We start from the raw sequence: 17,710 nt of genomic DNA on the forward strand, positions 1-17,710 counted from the left end.
AATTCATCTGGTGAGTATAGAGAAATTAAAGAATTTCCCAAATTGGAATCAATAAAGTAAAGTCTAGGTCTATAAGTTACCTTCTGTGAAACGCTGGAAAAACCATTTCTTTTGAACTTTACATTTCGTTTCTGAATGGCTGGCTTATCAGTGTACTTCAAAGAGGTGAATCATCAGTGCATAAATGTAGTCATCAGTGTGGCATTGTGCTACACATCCAACATAATTGTTACTGTGATTAAAGGAGTCGTACGCATGGCTGATCGGGGAAAAAATGGATTACACTGGATCAAGCTAATTATGTATGAAGTTATTCAGATATCTGTCCATGGATTATGAGCACTTCAACTCTTTACAGTCAGTCCACGTGGGAAACTGACTACTGCAAACACAGAAATGCTGCTTGACTCCAACTGCTGCTGTGTTTTGCTGTGCATTAAAAAGATTACCTCAATTTCATGAAGATAATAGTAGAGAGTGGGCTTCCCTGAGGCAGTGTAATATTTGTCCTTTTTTCTCCAACATAAGCGATACATAGAAGGAATACTGATTATAGTATGCATCCTAGTACTATGAACAGCAATAACCACCATATCTGGGACTCAACGCGCAAAACACCTCAGCACTGGGTGTTTAGCTAAAGCTGTAGCTAAAATCATGACAGAACTGGCATCTCTCAAATGCTAAACCTCACAGCAACTTCTTCTAGCTGCTTATGAAACCAAATGATAAAGATTAATATGTCACATGTATTTCAGTGTCATTAATACAGGCAACAGATGAGAGGTGTGCAAAAGTGTATGCAAAATTCTGATGCGCACTGAAGTGACGTAAAGGACACAGCAGATGTCACAGAGTGAAAGCTGATCTTCTCAGTGAAAGGAGAGACTCATTTTTCCACTTTGCATATTTTTCATGAAATATTCCATATATTCTCTGTCAGACAGTGATTAGTTTGGCAAGGAGATTCAAGGTGATGCAGTAGGTAATGTTAATGACTGCCTACAGAATAATTGTCACTCCATGTTGTTGGATTCATCAAACCATGTTCAGATAAAGAACATGTAAAAGCTACTTTCAGTGTATACTGACTGTTGTTTGATGGTGTATTTTTTTTTTCTTACATATAAAATATATACAGACAATAATAAGATCTCCACTTATGTCAAAAATCACCAGTCACTGTCATATTTTAGAGTCATTCCCTCAGAACCAAACATCAAGGGCTTCTTCAAAATTCAGGCATTATCCACAGAGAAATCAATGAGACAAGACCGAGGGATGTATTTCTCTGATATAACAGCAGACTCAATACAGTAGAATGCAATGCATTCATGTTGTTATGCATAAGGTTTAAGTTACAACAATAGTTCTTGTGTGATTTGCGTTGAACACTCCTGTGAATACTGAACTTTCATCAGGACCACTCATAATCTGATCAACTAATAGCTATTTTCCATATCCATTCACTCTGCATTTGGGCATTACCATATATTTTATTACTTAGATTTAATCAAATTAGATGAAATTGGAATCTTTGGGGTTTTCTACCATCTCCTCTGCTCAATATTATGACTATTTCCAAGACACTGGGAAAAAGTGAGACTGAAGTCAGACTCAATTTTTCTCTCGACATCTGTATGGCCATGTTCTGATAAGGTCACTGGGGCTCATCTCGTCTCTGTAGCCTTTTTTCTTCCCGCTCATGAGTCCTGTCTGTATCAGTCTTCATCACTGAACGCACTGAATACTTGTCAGGAATAATATCAATGGTATTTTGAGATCTTCTTAATTAGAACAGTATTGTAGATAGGAGGTAGGGGATTGTCACGGCCATTGTTTAAGCAGATATTCATGCAGAGGGCTATGAACACATTGAACAGGACAAAGATGCAAAGCAGGTATTCACTGCTTTTCACTCTGAAGCCAAACGATAGAATAGAAATATGACTGATGTGAAATTAAAAAAGCTTTGTATTTATTGTCACCAGTAGCTCACACTGCGCTCAACGCCTGCTAACTGAATTAAAAGAAGATGAATGCAATTAAATGATCCTTCCTTAGCCTTGCTATTGAAGTGTTCGACTATGTTGTCCGTGGACACATTCAGTAAAGCCTGTTTCCCTGCCCTTGAATTAAACTGACTTAAATTCCCGATAAGCATCCCAGTATCTCTTCAACCGCAATCTTATCATCCATCCCTTCTACTTCAAGATGGGTCAGAGTATCAGCACTATGATATTAAAGACATTTGATGTAGGCTTCAGAATCAGAATGTGACATTTTGCTGCTGTGTTTACGGTATATTTGACCGAACCCAAACTGACTTACATAAGTAGCTGTTTTGGTGTTTGTCGTCACTATACAGTGCAAACATTCACAGACTGTGCTGTACTTTGTCCATGAATGTAGACTGATTGGTGCAGAGGAGCCATTTATCGCTCATTCTGCAGAACAGTGTCCATCCATCTGAAAGGGAATTAGTTATCACAGGCCTACAGGGAGCCATTATAGAGTATTGTTTCAGAGAATGGCTTACCCCAAGCTGCTTTGTGTTTGCTAGACGAGAAACATCAGAAGCAGACAGAAGAGACAGTGTGAAGGCTGGCTGAGAATGAGCTGCAGTTGGGGTTTTCATCTATCATGTAAGCTGCATTATATCAAGACTCCTTTATTTATTTAATTTTTCTGTGTGTTTAGCCTATGAATATGGACGATTATAGGCTTATAATGGGCAGATGATGAGCACACCTCCCCAACACACAGTTTGCATTTCTTCTTATATGAGGTCCTTCATGTGACATGTGAATGACTACATTCATTCTAACTCTTACCTCAACCATCAGTACTAGTTGTCTATTCCAGCCCTTTCCAAAAAACTGTCACCTATAATACAAATTCTAATCTTGACCTTAAAAAGCAACACTTATGCCTTAAATAATCTTATAAAGAAGAGAAGACCTGCCCAAAATGTCCTCATTTTGAGGGTCTAAGCTAGTTTTTTGTTTGTTTGTTTGTTTGTTTGTTTGTTTGTTTGTTTGTTTGTTTGTTTGTTTGTAAACACAACCTCCTCCTCATCATTATCATTGTTTATTTAGATAGGCGGTGAATGCACAAAAGGGTGACACAATATCCTCTGACATAGAGATGGAGAAATAACTAAATATTGACAAAAAGCTGAATGTCTTTCATTCTTTTTATTTGTTTGTTTGTTTGTTTTTTGTTTGTTTGTTTTTTGTTTTTGTCAAAGTGTAAGCAGTATACTCTATTAATATATCAAAATAAAAGTACTCAATCTGTAGAACTGTCCCTTTGAGAGTCATTGATATGTTAAATGCATTTTATGGTCCATGGACAAACTACCTCATATACTGTTTGTTTCCTCCTAACAAAGGAGTGCCATATTTATTGAATTTCATAATTAATTTTACCTGAATAATCAGCATCTGAGACTCCAGAATAACCTTTACAGCTTTCAGACAAATATATTGGAGTACAAGTTAATTACATTATTCTTAAGTACAGCTGATGGGTAACAAAAAACAGCATATAAGGCGATATTATCTTAAGAGTGTACTTCAGTAGAGCACTTGAATTAACGTGTCATTATTATTATTATTATTATTATTATTATTATTATTATTATTATTATTATAGTAGTTGTTATTGTAGTCTGGATCAGTTGGTAAAACGAGATCGCGCTGGACGTGATCCAAATTTCGCGCATGCGCAATAAATATATTTCCTAGCCTGTTAAGCTACCAGCCAGCTAGACAGATGTAAGCTAGCACAGATATAAATTAGACAAAGAAACCCTGTGAAGAGACTGAATGAAAAGAGTTTAAAGTAACGGAGGGTGCAAGGAGCGACTGTGACACAAAGCTATATGCGTTATTCGATATATATGGAAGTATGAAATTGAAAGGTACGCCGTCACCATGTCTTTTTAAACTTTTTGTGAGCAGTCAGTGCAGAGATTAGCTTTGGCTAGCTGCTAGTTAGCCGCCGTTGTTTTCCCACCAGCAGATTGTACTAAAACGTGAGGGTTTATGTTAGCTTGGTTAGTTAGCATCCTGTCACAGGGACCAGTGAAGGCCCTTTGTTTTACACCGGATAATGCGGGGTCTAAACACACATTAACTGTTTAACTTGAGGAATCCTTTGCTAGTCTGTGGTGCAGCAGAGGAGTAACGTAACATATAACTAATGTAAGTCAGCCTGTTAATATGTAGACAGATTTGCTATTAACATGTTAGTGTGTTAAGCTAGCTGATCATTGTTAGCTCCATTTGCGGTTTAAGGCTAAAGTGAAGTTAACATTAATCTCGCTATTCTGAACATTTTTGTTAGCTTGTGTTAGCTAAATACGTATTTCACACAGTAATGACAGATTCGCGTAATCTAATTGTTTTCCCTTTTTAATGATTGTTCTTGGCTAAACTAGCTAAAATTCCAAAGCACGATAAGTCTGGCGAAGTGAAACCGTGAAGCTATATTGATGATGATTTGAAAATTAGTGTTGACACTGATGTTACGCTAACATTGAGCTGTTGCTTTCTAGTGATTTCGATCTTTTTGTATCAAGGGTAGTCACATCCGCTTACATTTCGAATAGCATCTAGGCTAAAGTAAGCTGTGAAGCTCATTTAAGATACGATCGTTTAACTTTGTTAATGCAAACTAGCTGCCTGTTCGGATAGCATTATCTCTAAAGGCGAGGCATCACGACTGCAGCTAATGTGTTAGCCAAACAAAGTTGCAGGTGAAATCTTGAGTTGGCTAATTTATCTGGCTGGTTTATAGGCCGAGCAGTCAGTTACAAGCTAGGCTATATGAAAAACCATCACAACTTCAGTTAACATTGACCATCTCAATATATGTAAGGCCTACGCTGACAGTGAAGGCTAACAATCTGTTATTGTAACACTTACTAATGTCTTAATTTTAAATAGTGTGGCTTTCTTGTCTGGTTGTAAAGCTCTAGTTTTCTAACGTCAGTAGTACCACTTTATTGACTCAAGGATCCTTTATATGCCTCGATAGGTGTAAGAGGTTTGGTTTGTTGTGAGAACTGTGGCTTTATTGCCAGATGCTTCAGTAACCTTAGTGGCTAACTTAAATTACTTTTAGATAGGTTGGTCAGGTCCATTTTCTATGCCTAATGTATTTTTTTCTTTCTTTCTAGAGTGGAACATGAAGATGGGGCCATGAAGGATCCTGTGATAACTTAGAAAAACTCCATCTTTAGTACGTTTCTACCATTCAAGAGGTGATGAAAGTTTTATTTTCCGTGCTGATGCATCATGATTTCACACTTAGTCATTATCATTAAAGGAGGTTCAGTTGCAGTATGTATTGTACGAAACTGTTAAAATTGTCAGTGCAGGCAAATCTCTGTACTGAACTTGAGGTCTGTTTGTTCAATATTGCTCAGTTTCATCAATGATACTTAATGTGGTTTATAAGGACAGACATAAAATCTCCATTTATAGTCATTGCTTGTATGGGCATAAGTTCATACTGTCTCAGTATTTAAACAGTCTTAGCCCCAAGCAGAATCTTGGAAATGGAAAGGAAACCGACAGAAACAAGTATCCCAGTGGAAGCACAATAGAAGACATTCATATTATGTCTCTATACACTTCAGTTTTACCCAGAGAGGCCGGTATTCTGTGATGTACATTGAGAATCACATGGCGGGGACACTCACGCAGAAAGAAAGTGAACTCTGGGGAAGAGAGATGGTGGAAGAAGTAGTCTTCAACCATTGTCATTCCTTCTCGCCTTCATGTCATTTTGCCAGAGAGTGAGCCGTGCGTGAAGCCAGGTGTTTGTGTACAGTGTAGTTTTTTTCAGAAGTAAAGATACAGTTGTCTTACATTTTTAGGTCTTTGCCTCTACCCTTATTTGCCGGTTGTCAAAAAATAAGATATGCTTTTTAGGAAATAACTTTTTAAAGAATAATTGGAAATACCTTACTCTGAGATGTCTTGATCAGAGGAATGACAGGGGTTTAGAGGCTCTGATAAGAAGTTTCCTTTATGAGTAAGATGAAATATAATGTGCTGACACTCTAAAAGGGGATGTGTCAGGTGAGGAGGGAACAGAAAACATTTGCAAATGCGATTGAACTATGGCAAACACTTGTGCGTGAACATGGCAGTTTGTGTGCTGGTTTTGGTATACTGCTGTCTTAACAGTTACGCTGCTCAAGTGAAATGAAATTGGCATGTTTGCACTTGAAAAAATGACTGTTATATGACTAAGGTAACATTCATTTCGTTGCATTTGCTGTAATCACTGTTATCTGCACAGGCTTGCAGGCCATAGACTAGCCTATAACTGACATCTCATCCTATACAGGAGTGACTGAACAGCACTGTTAGTAACTACCAAATTCACCTCACCAGTTGTGACACGAGAAGTTGTTTTTCCACAGTGTGTTTCCAGTTAAACTGTCTAGATAGTGAATTATGTGTCCTGCTGCTGCTCATTTACAGAATGAATCAGTTAGAGGCTATACTCAAGTTGAGAGACATTGGGCAATGATGCAATGATCACACAAGTGGCGACTTAAGACAAAGTATAACAGGATGTCTCCTCAAATGTTGCAGTTACATTTTGTCAGGAGGTTGCTGTGTCTGGCACCATGCATCACTTATAATCAGACTTCACGCTCAAGTATGCAAGTTTTTAGCAGCACCACTGAAACTGAAAGCTGTCCAAATTTGGGCAAATTTTCTGTATAGTATGCTACCATTGCAGTGCTGTGGTACTTATTTTAAAGCTTTTTTTCTTCAGTTTCATATTTATATTGTGGTCTTCCAGTATTCATGTATGCAAAGAAGAGTAGTTAATGTTGTTCTACCAAATGGCATTGTTAAGTTCCAGGGAAAAACAGAATAATACTGGAAACTCTTAAGCTGTAAATTGAGCATTAATAGTGTTTTTCATGGAACAAAACCAAGACTTTGGGTTTTTCCCCACTAGTGCTGGGACCTGAGAATGATTGGTCGGTCGGTTGGTCTGTCCTTTCATCTAATGAGCGTCACTTTCAGAAAAGTCTAGTGTGGTTTGTTTCAAAAGTTTTACATTTAACAGAATAGCCAGTTGTTTTAGTCTGAGGTATTCAGAAAATGATGCTTTCAAGTCTATCTTAAAACAATAGTCATGTGCCCATATAAACATTCAGACTGGTTTTACTTGTTATAATCATTCCTCCTGTTCTCACTTACACAGGAAGTGAATTAGGAGGTGATTATTTAATGACCAGTATGAACAGGAGGGATAATTGCAGCCAGTAAGTCATTTTTCAGTGTTTATATGGGCACCTGACTAAGACTCATTTAAAGTATTGTAATTATCCTTACATGAAAGCTGGGTGCAGCTATCAGTTGTTGGTTTCTTGTTGTTTAAACACTTATTTGTATGCAATATATCAACACTGTCATTTTTTTGTGCTTATTTCTTCTGATGACACAGTTTCAATAAGTCAGATTGAGAATAGTTTTGCTTAAGGTGCGAGAATGGGAATCTCGATGGCCACATAGCCATTGCACTGTGAATTTAAGTAAGCACCACAGACATGGCTGGAGGCATTTCGTTCTCTTGTTGTCCTTCCGTGCGTCCCATTCTCGTGAATGCGATATCTCAGCAATGGAATGAACTGGTTAGATTTTGGTGAAAGGTCAAGGTTGCTGTGACCTCACAAAAAGCACTTTTGGCCATAACTCAAAAATTTTTACGCTATGACAAACGTTCACATGAGCATGGTGAGTTAGTGACATTTTATATCCAAAAGGTCAAAGGTCAGCCTCACTGTGACATCATAATGTTCTGCAAAAACACTTTTCTGCCCATTTTTCAATCCCATAACTCTGGAACAGAAGGAGAGGTTGTGTTCTAACCGCTTTATTGCCTAACGCAATGGAAGAAATTGACTGTTTCTCTTTTTTTGGTTCAATTAACTTACACACTGATAGATGTACAGCAGTAGTCCCCCACTACAACATTGGTTTTACTGGTATTACTGGTTATTCTCTAAAAATAGTCTCTAAGTGAAGACGACATATTTCTCACTGGAAATTATTCACCCGTATCATACATGTCAATAAAGTGAAAATTTCCATTTTGTAACTTATTGTTTTCTTGGGACAATTAGTGCTTTAAGGACGAGAGCGAGTGGTACCCCGAAGCCCGTGATGTCACGGGTTCCCACTCCTCCTCCCCCAGGGGAGATGTCAAGTGGACCTGTGGCAGAGAGCTGGTGTTACACACAGGTATTGGCATGCCAAGCCATTTAAATTACCCTTTTTATAGTGTTTTAAAAATATAAATGAAACCAATGAGGTTTGGTCTGATTGTCCTGCATGTTTTGTCTGATTCCAAGGTCAAAGTGGTGAAGTTTTCCTACATGTGGACCATAAACAACTTTAGTTTTTGCAGAGAAGAAATGGGGGAGGTGTTGAAGAGCTCTACCTTCTCCTCTGGCCCCAATGACAAGATGAAATGGTTAGTACTCCTCCTTGATAGTTTATGAACAATTGTAGACCTTCAGAGTTTTGGAAAATCACATTCATGCCACTAATGTGCATCAGCAATCTGTCAGATTTGATCTCATCCAGGTTCACATCCTTGAATTTCATTAAATACAAATATGAAATGTTAATGTGTACTAATGCACGAAAATGATAAATTGCACACAGTCTGTAGGGCTGAGATGATATGCTAATCTCCCAATTTGATACCATCAAGATACTTTTGTGCTGTTTGTTATGTTTTGCCATCCTTCAGTATTGCAATTCTGCATGTATTGCAATTTGATATTAAGATTTATTGTGATTTCTGTTTGCTTTATTAACGTATAGACTGCTGTGGGAAAGAGTTGAATCATACACTTCTAGACTGTATATCATGAGTCATATTTCCAAAAACAATGCTCATCACATGTCAGTCAGTCTTTCTTTTATTTCAGCAGCATCATTGTGATACTGCATTAAAAGTGGTCGATACCTTTTGAGGTTGCTCTAGCTGCTCAGTGTGTGGTGTTTAAGCTGCAGAGTAGCAGACTGAGCTAGCAATGTGAAGTCAGCAGGTATGAATTTATTTCCACAGAGCAGAGGAAATATATGCCTCTAAGCATGAGCACACGTTATTTTATGTTGGCATGTGAAGCAACATTGGTCATTTAAGACAATATGAGCGTGGTCGTGATGCTACTTTCCATTAGCGCAAATGGTAATCTGTGCTAATTGTCATTATGTGTTAGCATTGAGTTAACAAAGTGCTGGTTTATTTATATATAGATAGATAGATAGTGAATGTATTCCCATCCCACTCACCACTCCTAACAGTTTCTGGTAGCAGGAACCCCTGAAGGCTCGTCATGGTCCTGTTTTGACAAAAGTGATGGATGTAGTCCTGACTGTCGTCTTTGTAACCTTCCTGATGTGCTGCATTGTTTGTTCACTTGCCAGGTGTCTGCGAGTCAATCCCAAGGGACTGGATGATGAAAGCAAAGATTATCTGTCATTATATTTACTTCTTGTTAGTTGTCCAAAAAGTGAAGTCAGAGCAAAGTTCAAGTTTTCTTTGTTGAATGCTAAAAGAGAGGAGACAAAAGCGATGGGTGAGTACAAGCAATCAGACAGTTATATCCAGTTATACTGTATGTTTGATGTTCCTTTTGTACCTTCACTTTTACTCATTTTTCTAACTTGGAGACAAAAGAGAGGCATTATCAGGACTTGGTATTATTTTCTTCTTTTGCAGAAAGCCAAAGAGCATATAGATTTGTCCAAGGCAAAGACTGGGGCTTCAAAAAATTTATAAGGAGAGATTTTCTCCTTGATGAAGCCAATGGACTCTTACCGGATGACAAGCTCACCCTGTTCTGTGAGGTAAATACCACTGCTTTCCTTTTTATTCTCCAGATTTGTAAGTTGCAGTCTTTAAGTATGAGTGCTGTAATTTTCCCAAAGAGCCACACTTTCCTCACTTCAGCTGGCGATGATTGTGTATGATGGTGAATGCAACTGTACAGTAAGATTTAGGTTTTTTATTGCCTTGTTCACTCATTGCCTGACACACATTCCCCTTCTGCCCACAGAACATGGCAATCTCTCAATTTCTGTCATTTTTTAAGGTTTAGGGAACGAAAAACACCATCCTGTACGTATGCTTGTTCAGTGTTATATGTACTAGAAATGATTTTTGGTTTGGAGGTAATTTAGAAAACAAGCAGGAGTCTCCTACATGTATAATAGGCACAAAGAGGCTGTGTTGTGTGACACTCAGCTCGTGTTCTGATCTGGTTTTGTTTACACTTCTCTGAGCTTGCTAGATGTGCAAAACATGTCGATGCACGGCCTGAGTAGACTTGAGTTTGGAGTGCAAATTCCGTTGATTGTAAATGTTGGAAATGCTCAGAAAATTGCCATTGAGGTGTTTCTTTTCATTGCAGTCAGCCTATTTTAATATCCTCGCATATCAGTACCGTGTTGCTGAGATGCTGTTGTGTTTTATGCGGCTATAAATTATGAATCTTTCGATGACAGCTTTGAAGTAACATCACTGTTCACCTAATGTGACCATAAGTGAATCAAGGCTAGAGTCTCTTAATTCTTGTCATGACCAGTTTACCCCGGAGTGTTAGCTCGAGTGCCATTTAACTACAAACATACTGTTGGCATTTGCTTCAAATGACATTAACCTCTTAGAAAGTGAAATGCGTCCTCTCTCCTAAATCACTTACAATGATGCTTGTTTTCAAAATAATTGAATTTGGTGTGTCTAGAAGGATAAATGTCTCCTAAAATGTTCTTTCAAGGGACAAGTTAAATGAAGTGTCGATGAATTTTGTAAATGTAAATGCAATTGGCCAAATATTGCCACAGCCTGACAGTGTGCAAGACAAGAGTTCCAGAAAGATGCAGTAATTTCAGGGAAATTGCCACTTTGATAAACAAATTACGTTCAAATTAAAAACAAAATGCCTTTCGTCATCAATTAAGTGTTTCAGCAAAGTTAATTAATTTTGGTTTCAAGTGGTTGTGTTTTTGCTAGCAAGATTCCCTCCCACCGTAGGTTCTTCAGTCCTGAAAAAAAGCTTTAAAAGGAGCAAATTAAACACAAATTAGACGATTCTCCAATGCAGTATGACACGTTTGTGGGTGGATTTGTTTGGCTGTTTAGGCTTTGATGAGGCTTCTTCAGCATGTCGCTCTTTCTGCAATGTTTCAGGTAAGCGTTGTCCAGGACTCGGTTAACATTTCGGGCCAGTCCAACATGAACATGCTGAAGGTACCAGAGTGTCAGCTGTCTGATGACCTGGGGAACTTGTGGGAGTGTTCACGCTTCACAGACTGCAGCCTCTATGTCGGAGGGCAGGAGTTCAAAGCCCACAAATCCATCCTTGCAGGTAAGACTGTCCCCGGCCCTCAACACCTAAGCAGGCAGCAACCAGGAGAAAATCCCCCCCAAATGGTCCTAATAACACATTTCTATAAACACACGGATGCAAAGAAGGCCCGTCATTACCCTGGCTTTGCTTTTTTGCACAGAACCAAACAATGCTGGCAAAGTGTGAGATTTTAAATGGCATGCTGATGTTCTGGAAGGAAAAGAGGTGTAACGTGCAACACAACAGTGTCCATGTCTAATGTAGCGTGTAACATTGATGTTAGCCGGTGCTTTCTTTTGCTAGCCATGCACACTCTGCAAGGAAAGTTACTGTGCTTCGTGTACAGTTTAGCTGCTAACACCTTCTTTGAGTTAACTGCTCACTGCCACTAGCTGCTTTTTAAATCCCCCAGCGGTGGTCCACACACATAACACGTCATCAAAACATCACACCCCTAGCCATCCTGCCGGCTCCCCCATTTTACACATATCGATTTGTCTCTGGTACTACCTCCACTGCTGCGTTCGTATGTTTTATACAGAACAACAAGGCGGAATAACATTGCAGCATTCCTGGCTTGAACAGGCTGTGTAAACTGAGCTTATTCCTCTTTTTAATGGCCTCTGGTGGGGGGCCATAAGCACCTCAAAAGGCTACAGAGGGTTTGTGTTCTGGCTTGATTTGTAGCGGCCTAGTTCTGCAGTGGGCGCTAATCCACCCCGCTACCCCTTCTTGGCCCTGCTTGACCCAGATGACTGCAGGATCCCGGAGATTGAGAGGCTGACTCTCCTCTCCAGCTTGTGTCCATTAGACATGGTGGCAGCTGCAGTGGTCAGGCGAAAATGCTGACAAAGTGTCAGCTATACGCATTGTGCAACATTTTAAGACCATCATAGTTCAGCACTGATGGTTTGTCCCTATGACATTAGTTTGTTTGGGGTTGTTTTATACACAAGACCAACCGTGTCTCACGCTGTTTAATTAAAGCTTCTTTTTTTTCTCACACTAGCAGTGTTAGTAGGCCTTGATTAATACAAACTGTTGATTTGGTGTGCTAACATCCTTGATATGCTGTTGACTGCTCAATATATTTCTAAGTGTTCAATCTCTTTCTTTGACAGCGAGGTCACCAGTCTTTAATGCTATGTTTGAACATGAAATGGAAGAGAGTAAAAAGGTAAGAATAACCTCTCGTTATTGGTCATATTACCTTTTCCTCAATAGTTAATTCATGTCTGTTTTTGCACAGTGCTACACTTTCTACACTTTCAGTAATAAAAACTCAAAATGCTTTGTTACATTTAAAATGAATCCACATCCTAACTCAGTGGTAATGAGTCTTCCTTCATGGATGGTTTTCAGTTGCCGATCTTAAATCTCTTGTCTGCCCTTCCAGAACCGAGTTGACATCAGTGACGTGGACCCAGATGTCTTCAAGGAAATGATGGGCTTCATATATACAGGAAAGGCCCCGAACCTGGAGAAGATGGCAGACAATTTGCTGGCAGCTGCAGATAAAGTAAGCACCCAAGCAACTGAAGCTTTTGCTGATGTTTTTCATCGACCTTCCACTTCTTTTCCAAAGCAGAAAAACACTCTCCTTTATTCCAGACTTTGGTCAGTTATTTCCATCAGTTTGTAAGTTAAATGCAAATGGATTTTTGATTATTTGCATCTGATATATTCCTGTGTTTAGTTAGGCTCCAGCCACCAGCTCCACCCTGAAATTATACTGCGATACAACTCGCAAATAAAGAGCTGGCTTGTTGTAACCACTATGTTTAACAAGGCAAGAATTTGAGTTTTAAAAATGCTTCTTTGCCTTTACATTTATTTATTTTTTGTCAGTTTCAGACTTGTGCATCACCACGAGGTATTATGTCAAGTTAGTAACAACACCGGGCCACTTAAACACTGAAACAGCCATTAAATGTAATGTAGTCATGGGCAGTAACATACCTTGAGGTTTCTACAAATGACTTGAGTGTTTGCAGCCTCCAGTGAATAAAGCAACCAGCACTGTATGCAAGTCAATGAGGCTGAAAGGCTAATGTGGTCTGTGGTGTAATTACACTGCTGTTAGCCTGCAAACGTATGTGACATCATCTGAGTGATGAGAAACTATGCATTAAAATTACTTTACTATTATAGAACTGTATGAAATGACATTTTCACAGCATGTTTCAACATGTCCTTTCCATGTTGTGTCGATCATTTCTTCATGGAAATTTTGAACCAAATGCTGTGGATCCTGTGTCTTTTAGTAGTTTCTGGGCTCTGTGGAAAACAGAAAGCGATATGCTTGTATTTGCGACAGCACTGGGGGGTGTAAAGCTGTCTGTTTCAACTAAGGCAGTGTTTTGTTATAACTTAATGGAATGAGATACGGTACAGCATCACAAAATGGAGAATTTCAGTATGTAAGAGCTGCTGTTCATTCGCTGGTTTGGATTTTCTTCCATGCGTTACTGTGTTGCCAGTGGATGTACACATTTTTTGTACCCCATATTGCAGCTTGTGTAAAGTTACATTTAAAATCAATGCAGCTTTATATGTGCAAAGCCATATTTCTTGGGGCACTGTGATATGAAGCCTACTATAATCTCCCAAATCCTTTCTAGACACCATCATTCTTTCACCAGGTCACAGATGAGTTCCCCTCTTTTAGGGCAAGCAAAACTGTATTATGAATATCATGCTGATCTTGGATTTGATGTAAAAGTTTTTGCTGAACAGTGGACCAGAATATTGAGCAACACCCTCAGTCCGCCCCCACCCCCCACCACCCCTTCCAAAATCATCCCGGTGTTGCTAAAGTGATAAAGTACATAAGTCATGTGGTGAAACTGGGTAATTCTTGTTTTTTAACACTGAAATACAAACTGCAGGAGTCTGTTGGTCGGACATCAGTTTGTCCCCTTTGTCAGTGAGGTTGCCATCATTAAAATGTTTAAGTGATTGCTCCTATAGCTCTTATGTGTATTCAGAACAGAGACAAACCCTCAAACCATGACAATCCAGGGTGTAACCACTGCTTTTCTGTGTCCCCCTCTCGCCCCCCACCCCAGTATGCTCTCGAGCGTTTAAAGGTCATGTGTGAAGAGGCCTTGTGCAACAGCCTTTCAGTGGAGAATGTGGCCGACACCCTCATCCTAGCAGACTTGCACAGTGCAGAGCAGCTCAAAGCACAAGCCATAGATTTTATCAACAGGCAAGTATCGCAAAAAAAACCTCCGGTGATAAATTCCTGCTGCCATTTCTGTTTACCAGCCCTGAATGCTTACCTTTTTATCTCCTTGCCATAGGTGCAGTGTCCTGAGACAGCTTGGCTGTAAAGATGGAAAGAACTGGAATAGCAAGTATGTAATTAGCTGATATATGTGACACAAGATTAATAACACACTCTTATCTCGTCCCCTTACCAGATGCATTAGAATTCATTGTTTTAGCCCAGGCAGACAGAGTGCTATTTGCCTTTTCAGTTTGAAGCTCCATATCTTTGTATCCAAGTTATTAATAGACTCATACCTGGATAAACCCTGGAAATGGAATATTTGCAGAATTTTAAAGAGAAGGGAGGTGGTCACTGTGGGAAGTTTTTTTTCTCGTGATGCAGTGTGTTTTCACAGGGCACCTTCAAATGTTCAACTTATATCTGTGTCTGCTGTATTCAACATGCACAGACGTTCTAGCCCGACATTAAGTTAAATACAGGAAGGAACGGCCCTTTTTCAAGTTTACCATGCAACTCACATATCAAGTCCCCCTTATTTGCTTTGTCATTACCATCTCATTTATGTTTATTGATTTTTAATGTGCACACTCTCATGTCTGAGTGTTAACCTCATTTTGCCTGTGCTTACAGTCATGCTACAGATATAATGGAGACTGCAGGCTGGAAGTCAATGATCCAATCCCATCCTCACTTGGTAGCCGAGGCCTTTCGCGCCCTGGCTTCAGCACAGTGCCCACCCTTTGGTCTTCCCAGGAAGCGTCTAAAACAGTCCTGACTGCCCGACTGTGCCCCAGGACTTTACTGGAGGTGTGAAGCATGGGTTTACAAAGGAAGGACTAGCGAGGGTACCACTCTTATTTCCACCAAAACTGAACACACTTGAATACAGAAGAGTGGAGCATTCTGGCCAGGCATGTGGGGAGGCTGGCACGTGGACGACTGACATCAGTGGATTGGGGAAAAAATTGGTAAAATTGGTGTTGCTTGCTTGCTTTGCTGCCCCATCTGAATTCGGTTCGGCCCGGGTAGCAAGTCAAGCTGTCTGCTACTGTTTTTTTCCCTGTAATTTTGAAAATGGCCTTAATATATCTGCCATTGCTCTGGAGCTGCTCCAGAGTACTTTGTCTATTTTACTCTGTGCCTGCCTTGTCACAAAGACCAGGCCTCCTCCAGGTTGCACTAGTTCCCATGAATAGTCATTTTGATATGGAGTTCTATAGGAACGTAACAAAGGTTTAACTAAATGGGAAATATTATATATTTGTAATGTTTAGCCCGTTTTGTGACTAGACATTAAAAAGCATGAACACTTTCAGTGCAAGGTCAGTTCTTTACACTTTTTAAAAGATGTGTATGCCCCATATTGATGGCACCATTTCTATGTAAATGACAGTTGAACCATCTTCAGAAGACCAGTGTACAAGAAAGTCTCTTGCATCTCTGTGGGGAAAAATTGTAATCTGCCATATGAAGACCCAGTGTCAATCCTTATAATACATGTAAGACGGAAAGGTGTCTATACTTTGGCCCTAATATATTAAAACATTGGAAGTATATGGAAGTATTTACTCAGTCTCCCATCTGAATGACATATTCCAGATCATACGTCTGTGAACTGTTATAGATTAAATTTTGAGAATTTCTGTCCTTAGTATCACCAACTTGCAAATATTATATATTCTCAATATATTGTGGTTAACTAAAAGTGGAGAGACTAATGCATGGTCATGTTATTGTCAAAAGAAAGTGTCCAAGTACCAATTTTGTCTTTAACAATTTATTTTCTGCAATTATCTGACATATTTGTGCAGAATTAAATGAATTGAGTACGTGCAAAAATTTCTCTAACATGCTTGGATATTTGTAGGATGCTGAGCATCACTTCTACTGGCAATGTTATTCTGTGTTTGAATGGGGGGGTTGTCATGTTTATTCAGTCCGTCTCGTATGTAGTGTGGTGTGACCGACACTTCAGAGGATTTTGTAAATTAAAAGAGTAGCATCATTTTTACATGATATTACTCATCGTTCAGCGTCATTGTTGAGATGTTGAAACCTGTTTTGTTTGGAAGCAAAAAAGATGAAGTTGTCTGCAAGAATGCCTGCATAATCCATTAAACCATTTTCCAGCAGTCTGAAGTAGCCAGTTTTTTGTTTTTTGGTTTTTTTTTTCTCATAAACTGGGGATTGTTGAAATCAGTGTGACAAGAAAGGGTGAATATTATCTGCACTGTTTCTTACGAATGGCTGTGTTAATGGACATGGATGTCACACTGAGGTGATTTTTTTTCTCTCTCTCCAGTGGTTTTCTTTGAATTTGAAGATTAGACAACAACACCAACATGATAATCAAAAGAAAATGTTCTTAAACTGCATCAGCGCAGTAACATGTTGAACCTTGCACGGCACACAAGACATTTTTCCTCTCCTTTTATGTGTGAATGCGCAGCACAAGCTCTAATTAAAGTGAGCGTGAGGCCGCTCTGTCCTGCTGGAACAGAGACGTCTTCATCAGCAGCTTGCTGATCCTCGTCCGCCCCTCTCAGCACAGATCCTAGGAAAAGACCTGATACCATCTATGCTTTAGGACGCCTCTCCAACCTTTTATCTTGCTCGTTCGCTTTCCTCTACTAACTGTAACGCCTGAAGGAGCTGATGCCTGCAGTGGCATCGTCACAATCAAAAATTTGTTCTGTCCTTTGGGTCGTAGGAAATGAGACTGTTAAAGAAGCAGTGGGCAATGACATGAAGCCAGAACTTCAGATGCTTAAATAGAAATGGGGGCTTGATAAAAGCAGTATATTTTGATGTGAAAATACCCGTGTCATATCAGTCCAAATAACATCTTTAGCACTCTGATGCAGCCTTTCTAACACCAACATTTCCACTGTAAAGAAGTGACAGATGACAAAAACACTGTTATTAATCTATAGTGCTCAGTGCATCCCACTAGTATTTTGTGATAAACTCAAAGATGCTTTTCTCAACTACTACGCTTTCCTCAGATTTATCCACTTAGCTTCCTTTGTTTGCCTTGGTGCATTTTGACAAACTCAGCAAAGGGTCAGGGACTT

At 39.3% G+C, this 17,710-nt stretch overlaps 1 protein-coding gene across 1 annotated transcript; it reads left to right on the forward strand.

The window, feature by feature from the left end:
• Positions 1 to 3,740: 3,740 nt before the first annotated feature.
• Positions 3,741 to 16,768, forward strand: spopla (speckle type BTB/POZ protein like a). Its single transcript, XM_070976335.1, has 12 exons — positions 3,741 to 3,925; positions 5,186 to 5,269; positions 8,162 to 8,279; positions 8,390 to 8,511; positions 9,477 to 9,628; positions 9,772 to 9,899; positions 11,242 to 11,419; positions 12,523 to 12,578; positions 12,798 to 12,920; positions 14,470 to 14,612; positions 14,707 to 14,760; positions 15,267 to 16,768. Exons 3-12 carry the CDS (start codon positions 8,202 to 8,204, stop codon positions 15,409 to 15,411), a joined length of 1,179 nt encoding a protein of 392 aa, XP_070832436.1. The 5' UTR covers positions 3,741 to 3,925; positions 5,186 to 5,269; positions 8,162 to 8,201; the 3' UTR covers positions 15,412 to 16,768.
• Positions 16,769 to 17,710: the final 942 nt, after the last annotated feature.

The sequence above is a fragment of the Chaetodon trifascialis genome, chromosome 12 (assembly GCF_039877785.1).
Source record: "Chaetodon trifascialis isolate fChaTrf1 chromosome 12, fChaTrf1.hap1, whole genome shotgun sequence".
Taxonomy (NCBI): domain Eukaryota; kingdom Metazoa; phylum Chordata; class Actinopteri; order Chaetodontiformes; family Chaetodontidae; genus Chaetodon; species Chaetodon trifascialis.